The sequence below is a fragment of the Psammomys obesus genome, unplaced genomic scaffold (genome assembly GCF_907164565.1).
Source record: "Psammomys obesus unplaced genomic scaffold, mPsaObe1.curated_primary_1811, whole genome shotgun sequence".
Lineage (NCBI taxonomy): Eukaryota > Metazoa > Chordata > Mammalia > Rodentia > Muridae > Psammomys > Psammomys obesus.
Window position 1 is genome coordinate 807476 of NW_026589447.1, and position 7327 is coordinate 814802.

Below are 7327 nucleotides of genomic sequence, written 5' to 3' on the forward strand. Positions count from 1 at the left end.
TCCGCCCGTGCCACCGCCCGTGCTCCTCGTTAGCGAGCATCCGCTTCCGGTTCTGAAGCCGAATTGGCTGGGAGCCGAGCCGCCGCTGAAGGAGGCCTGTTTGCCGGTAAGGTAGTGCTGAGTGTAGTGGTCGTGAGCGCGGAATTCAGGCGCATTGCAGGACCTGGATCCGGAAGGTAGTCCTTGATGACGGAGCCCATCCGTGGACGCCACTTTTACCAAGCCACTTTTAGAAAATGTTGTATGGTTCCTGTCCCCAAGCCCTATGAGATAGTTAGAGTTGGGACTTCTCATGGTGTTTTAAAGTTTATCTTTGTAAGTGCGATTGTAATTTCCTCCTCTCCAGGTTTAAGGCGGTGATACCTATTTTTGTAGAATTGTGAGAAATGAGAACATACCTAGTGCTTAACAAGACACTAGGCTTGTAGATAATTTGGGTTTGTTTGATTGGTTGAATTTTTCAGACAGGATTTCTCAGTGTATTCTTGGCTGTCCTGGACTTACTTTGTAGAGAAGGCTGTCCTCGAACTCAGAGAGATCCGTCTGCCTCTGTCTCCTGGGTGCTGGGATTATAGGTGTGCACCACGGAGACAGCAATCAGAAACACACGCTCCAGGTGTTCCTCCCCACCCCAGACATGGTTTCTCTGTGTAGTCTTGGCTGGTCTCGAACTCACAGTGATCCACCTGCCTGTGCCTCCCTGAGTACTGGGATTAAAGGCGTGCACCACCACCACCACCACGTCAGGGTGTAAATTTGTTTTTTAATTGATGAGTTTTGTTTTGTTTTTGCCTCACCTCTTTTTCTCCTTTCAATTTTTTTTTTGTTGTTGTTGTTGTTGCTGTTTTTTCAAGACAGGATTTCTCTATATAGCATTGGTTGTTCTGGCTTTGTAGGCTAGGCTGGCCTTGAACTCCCAGAGATGCATCTGCCTCTGCCTCCCGGAGGGCGGGGATTACAGCTGTGTGCCACTGCCCTGCTCCCCCTCCATTCTTAACACCTAAATGTGGGTTTAGGATGGGATGCTTTCTGAAACTTAGAGCGCTTGGTCCTTTTGAAAATGATTTTTGTTTGCTTTGGTTCATCCTTTTCAGGGCTTTGCCTGAAATGGACAGCCGGATTCCTTATGATGACTACCCAGTGGTGTTCCTGCCTGCCTATGAGAATCCTCCAGCATGGATTCCTCCTCATGAGGTGGGAACCCTCTGCATTCCTGAATAAGACATACCACCTCCCAAGCATGAGATCTGTGAAAGATAAAGTAGCAGAGTTATGAAACTCAATGAAGAGCGAATCTTAGGTGAATTCTGAGCAATAGTGACCCATTGTAAGCTTCTTGTAAAATCATCCTGCCAGAGCCTTTCATACCAGTGAATTCTGAAAATTTAGAACTTTAGTTTCTATCCTGTTAATTAAAGAAAGAAAGAAAGAAAGAAAGAAAGAAAGAAAGAAAGAAAGAAAGAAAGAAAGAAAGAAAAAGGAATAGGAATCTCTGGGGCTACTAGCATGTCTGGAGACTAAACTCATTTAGTATGTATGATCTGTTCTATGTAAACTGAGTCTGTGGCTTTACCACTCCCTGACTTTTGATTTACTAATGTTCTAAAAGAAGGTAGATGTGACATCTAAGACTGGGAATGAGATTGCTGTGTCTTGCAGAGAGTGTACCACCCAGACTACAACAATGAGTTGACCCAGTTTCTACCACGAATTGTCACACTGAAGAAGCCTCCTGGTGCTCAGGTAAAACTTAGAGAGGTTTTTATTCTAGCCTACATTTTGTCTATGCCAGAAGCTGACCGTACTTGGGGCATGGATGTGGGTTGGGAGGTAGGTGACCAGAAAAGCTGAGATGACAGTTCCTTAGTGTCTCATTTTCTTCTGAGTACAGTGAAGCTCCTGTTCTTGTGTTTGTGCTCTGTACTGAATTTCCATTCTGTGCTCTTGTCTTACAGTTGGGATTTAACATCCGAGGAGGAAAGGCCTCACAGCTAGGCATCTTCATATCCAAGGTCTGTGTGTGAATGTGTGTGTATAGTAAGCTGTGTGGATAGCTACTGCACTGGTGGCCCAATGGCTGAAAAACGGATATCTGGTAGAGTCATAGAATGGACATAATGGAAACTCAGGCTTTCCTTCCCAAAATTGCATTTGGGCCCAGTGTAATGGGTCAAGCCAGTAATCCGAGAACTCCAGAGGCAGAAGCAAGAAAATCAGGTAATAAGAATCTATAAAGCCAATCCAGAGTGGTAGTGCACCTATTTAATCCCAGCACTGGGATTAAAGGCAGAGGCAGGTGGGTCTTGTGAGTTCAAGGACAGCCAGGGCTACAAAAGAGAAACCCTGTCTTGAAAAAAACAAAAAAAGAATGTATAAAAACCAAAACCTAATAGAGGACCAAATTTGATTTGGCAAGCTGCTTATCTCCCTGTGGTATCGCAGAAAATAACACATTTGCATTGCCCCTGCAGTTTCCTTGAAATTACTCCATCTCACGTACATTATTCCCCTTCCAACAGGTGATTCCAGACTCTGATGCCCATCGAGCAGGCCTTCAAGAAGGGGACCAGGTTCTAGCCGTTAACGATGTGGATTTCCAAGACATTGAGCACAGCAAAGTAAGCACAGCGTGTGGGCTTTAGTCCTGCACGAAACCATCTCAGGTAGGACAGGTTGGACAGGATTAGCCTAACCTGGAAGAAAGCATCTCTTCAAGGGAAATGTACCAGAAGAGAGGAGCTTTCAGTGACCTAGATGTTTGAAGTGACACATTCCATTGCTGTGTTATGTTTCTGTCCCGGGTAGTAGCCCTTCATTTGTACAAGCTGCTGTGTTCCTTCCAGGCTGTTGAAATCCTGAAGACAGCACGAGAAATCAGCATGCGTGTGCGCTTCTTTCCCTACAGTAAGACACTTTATTTTCTCTCTTTTTTTAAATTTTTATTTACAGGGGAGGGCTTTAGGTAACTAGAATTCTTTTAAATGTGGATAATGGCAAGCCCCAGAAGTTGGGAATGGGAAGTTGGGAACTCAGCCTGAAAATAATGTGCTATGTTCTTTCTTACCCCAGATTATCATCGCCAAAAAGAGAGGACTGTGCACTAGAGACTTGCAGCTCACAACTCTCCATGTGGAATCTGCCAGGGCAAGCTGGCTAGCCCTCCGAGAAGCCAGTCATGACATTCTACTCTCAGCACCTTCCTGGCTTAGTGAATAGGGAGGATGGGGAGACAGCATACCAGCTGTGTTATATATAAACTGTATTGTAGTGGGAATTCCCTAGTTTGCTAGGTGAGTTTCACAAATGAGAAAGATGATGTCTAGCCTGTGGGGAAAGCCAGGTAGAAAGCAGCTGGCATTTATCAGGTACCATAGATTGGTCACTTCTACAGCTTATTTTATTTGTAGAAATCAGTAGAAAAAAGCATTCTTGGGGACCTTCCATCTGATTTTCCTGACCATGCCATCTAGTCTTTGTACATATACTTTGGAGTCCCTTACACTTGGGAGACTTCAAAGAGACACTGTTTTTGCCACTTCCTCCTTATCTCCCCCAAAGTAAAAACACAATACTGAATAAATGTGGCTGGAGTGATACTGTTTGGATATAAGATGCCATTGAGGGAAAAAATACAACCAAACACTGGAATAAACAGCAACATCATACCTGTTTACAACTATCTATATCTGGCCAGAATAGTTGTGAGATTAAAGAACAGTAGCCAGAGAATAACCAAGAGATGCCTTGGGTGAGTCAAGGGCCCTGGGTAAAACTGCTCCTAACCCCAGGATCCTGGAGTCTTGTGAGTTCAAGGACAGCCAGGGCTACAAAAGAGAAACCCTGCGAACACAAGGATCCTGGGGAGCTGAACTGAGTCTCTTAATTCCTTCTGGAAAAGTGATTCTTTTGGTTTGAGGGTCAACCTAGGAATCTATCTTATCTAATTATGTACCTGGCTGAATTTACCTTGTTAAGACTTTCTGCTGCAGAGGGATGGTATTAATATATTCTTTCCCATATTCTCTGATCTGGAACATAAGCCAAGGAAGTAGCATAGATAGATTTCTTTTCACAAGGAGCAGTAGGAAATCGATTCCTAATTTCCCACTTGTAGTTTGAATAGTGGTAACTGCCAACTCCCTCCTTTTCTGATCCTACCCCCAAATAACTTTCTGTCATCCTAGGTATGACATAGATACCTGCACAGATCACACCTGTGCCATCTCTACTGACTGATACTAAAATACCCATTCAGGATTTAAAGGTTTTGTGTTTTTTTTTTTTTCTCTGAAGGAGGTGCTACTACAATGAAAGCCCAAAATTTGACTTAACTAAAATCCTACGTCGAGCCATCAAGATGGCTCTGAAAGGATGCCTTCTTCCAAACCTGACAATCTGAGTTTGATCTCCAGGACCCACATGATGGAAGGAGAGAACCGATTCACAAAGTTGTCTGTTGTCCTCTAGCACGCAAGCGCACACAAGGATCCTGGGGAGCTGAACTGAGTCTCTTAATTCCCTCTGGAAAAGTGATTCTTTTGGTTTGAGGGTCAACCTAGGAATCTATCTTATCTAATTATGTATTTATTTTGGTTTTTCAGGACAGGGTTTCCCTGTGTAGCCTTGGCTGTCCAGTACCTACTTTGTAGACCAGGCTGGCCTCAAAATCACAGTGATCTGCCTCTGCCTCCTGAGTGCTGGAATCAAAGGCATGCACCACTGTACCTGGCTGAATTTACCTTATTAAATTAGCAAGAGAAAATAAATTTTCAAATGGATGAAATGTAAAAACTGGCTCTTCCCATGAGTCCTACCCCAGCTGTACTAAAGGTATTGCTAAACGCTTAGCTCCACTGTTAATTGGCACTGTACCTTCTGAGCAGAGCTGGAGATAGAATTAGCTTAAGTTTTCCTAGGAATTGTATCCTCTGATTTCCTCTGCTGACCCCCAGTGGCCATCCCAGAAAGAAAAGCTTAGGTATTTCCACAAAACTATTTGCTGAGTCTACTGAATGTTAAACTCAAGACTCCATGGTTAATAAGTTTTTTAGTTTTGTTTTTTTTTTTTTTTTTTTTTTTTGAGACAGGTTCTTGGTACCATAGTCGAAGCTGATCTTGGACTTGAGATCTTCATGCTTCAGTCTCTGAAGTTTAGAGGTTACAAGTATACACCAGTGCACCCAGCTGTGGGTAACAGGGTATGTGTTTGACAGAAGAAAGAGAGGTGAAAGTCCAAAGCTGACATCTTTCTTCAGTCACTTTCCACTTTGTTTTCGGAGAGTGTGTGTCTTACTGAACATGAATCTTTTTTATTTGGTTAGCCTGTCTGGCAAGGAAGCCCCAGGGATCCTCCTCTCTCTGCCACCCCAGTGCTGGCATTAAAGGTGTGTGCCACCATGACAGGCACCCAGGCACCCATTTTTAAGTACACTATGGGATTCAAATTCATGTCCTCATGTTTATGCAGCAAGGACTTGACTGACATTGACTTCTCTGTAGCCCCCGTTTGAGATTTTTTTCTCACCATAATTTATTAATTTCAACATTCATATTTGCAACATTTAAAAGTTTTACACCCCATCTGAGCTTCAGGGAACATTCCAGAAGGGGGAGGGGTAATAGTCAGAGCCAGAGGATAGATAGGAGAGCTATCTTTCATCTTCTGGATATGGCATAGCTATTGTAGTCATGAGCACACCACAGCTGTGGTTACCTGTGCAACACCTTTGACATTTATGATGAAGAGCTAGGAAGAGACCCATAGAAGTTTCTTGTAAAGTGCTTGCTCTAGAAATGCAGTTCTCAGCCTGTGAGTCATGACCTCTTTGGGGGGCTTAATGACCTTTTCACAGGGATTGCCTGAGATAATCTTCGTATCAGTTATTTATGATTCAAAACGTAGCAAAATTAGGAAGTAGCAATGAAATAAATTTACGGTTGGGGTCACCACAAAGGTTGCGGCATTAGGAAGGTTGAGAACCACTGGCTCTAAGATAAGGTTCATGGTTATTCATTATTTTAATTTTACTAATGTGGTTCTTGTTTTAAATACTAAAAATTCTTCAAGGCCCAGTAGAAGGACACACTGAGTTAGATTTCAGGTTAAATATCATTTACTAATTCAGGTGGCTTGATGCCCAAGAAACTGGGAAAGGAGATGCAACAACAACTCCTAGTTAATAGGTTTTCAAACGGTCTGGGCCAATGAAGGCTCTCAGCAAGGTAAAGCACTTGCTGCCAGGCCTGACAGCCTGGGTTTGATCCCTGTGATTCACATGAGAGGAGAACCTAGTAACATAAGGTTAGCCTCTCACACACATCCACAAGTATGCTTATCAAGTCTCATCACGGCTCCCTGGATCCTCTTCCTCTGTGTTCTGACAAGGCAGAACTACCAGGTGAAAGTAATCAAAGAGCGGGTAACAGTCCATGTCAGAGGCAGCCCCTGTACCCCTTACTCAGGAACCCACATGGAGACTGGGCTGCCTATGGGCTACATCTGAGCAGGGAGTCTAGGTGCTCTCCATGCATGGTCCTTGGTTGATGCATCACAACAAACATTTCTTGAGTTATTTCTTAGCCAAAGTCTTTCTTTTGAGAATTTGTTCAGGTCCCCGTTCCATTTTTTTTTTAATGGATCATTTTTGTTTGGTTGGTTCGGTTTTTTTTTTTTCCCACTTTGTTCGTATATTCTGTATATTACTTCTTTGTCAGATGTATAGCTGGCAAAGATTTTTCTCCCATTTGATGGGTTTCTTTACTCAGTTGATTGTTGATTTAGCTGTACAGAAGCTTTTAGTTTTATGAAGTCCAACTTGACAAGTATTAACCTTAATTTGGGGATAAATGGAGTCTTATTCAGAAAGTCATTTCCTACACCTATATCATGTAGTATACTGTTTCATGTTTAGGTCTTTGCTCCATTTGGAGTTAGGTTTTTTTTTTTGTGTGTGTGTGCAAAATGATGATGGATATGGGTCTAATTTCATTTTTGTGCATGTAGACATCCAGTTTTCCCAGCACCATTTATTGAAGATTCTTTTATATTAGGTATATTTTTATCATCATACTTACACAAATTTTAATAAAAATGGAGCAAAAATTAGTAGCCTTTGAAGTTACCCTAGCTATTTTAGAACTACATCCTATATAGATAGATAAATGTCTTAGTAATGAACATAGGGTGCTCTGTGCCACCCAATAGCTCTGAGATGTAGTAAAAGAAACTGACAGCACTTCTGGGAGCTGTTTTATTCTTAACTCTAGGAGTTGGAAGGCAGTATTAAAACTATAACCAGGCCAGGTGTGGTGGTGTACGTCTTTGATT

General features: G+C 42.6%; 1 protein-coding gene across 3 annotated transcripts; it reads left to right on the forward strand.

Annotated features, from left to right (window-relative positions):
* Window positions 1-13: 13 nt before the first annotated feature.
* On the forward strand, window positions 14-3594 carry Pdzd11 (PDZ domain containing 11). 3 transcript variants are annotated; one of them, XM_055605094.1, is made up of 7 exons: window positions 14-106; window positions 1095-1194; window positions 1660-1743; window positions 1956-2012; window positions 2520-2618; window positions 2844-2904; window positions 3070-3594. In XM_055605094.1, the coding sequence occupies exons 2-7, from the start codon at window positions 1108-1110 to the stop codon at window positions 3102-3104; spliced, it is 423 nt and encodes a 140-aa protein (XP_055461069.1). In that variant the 5' UTR covers window positions 14-106; window positions 1095-1107; the 3' UTR covers window positions 3105-3594. The 3 variants fall into 3 exon arrangements, with proteins under 3 accessions (XP_055461069.1, XP_055461070.1, XP_055461071.1); XM_055605095.1 differs by having other exon boundaries at window positions 105-176; XM_055605096.1 differs by lacking the exon at window positions 14-106 and adding an exon at window positions 184-315.
* The last annotated feature ends 3733 nt before the right edge of the window (window positions 3595-7327 follow it).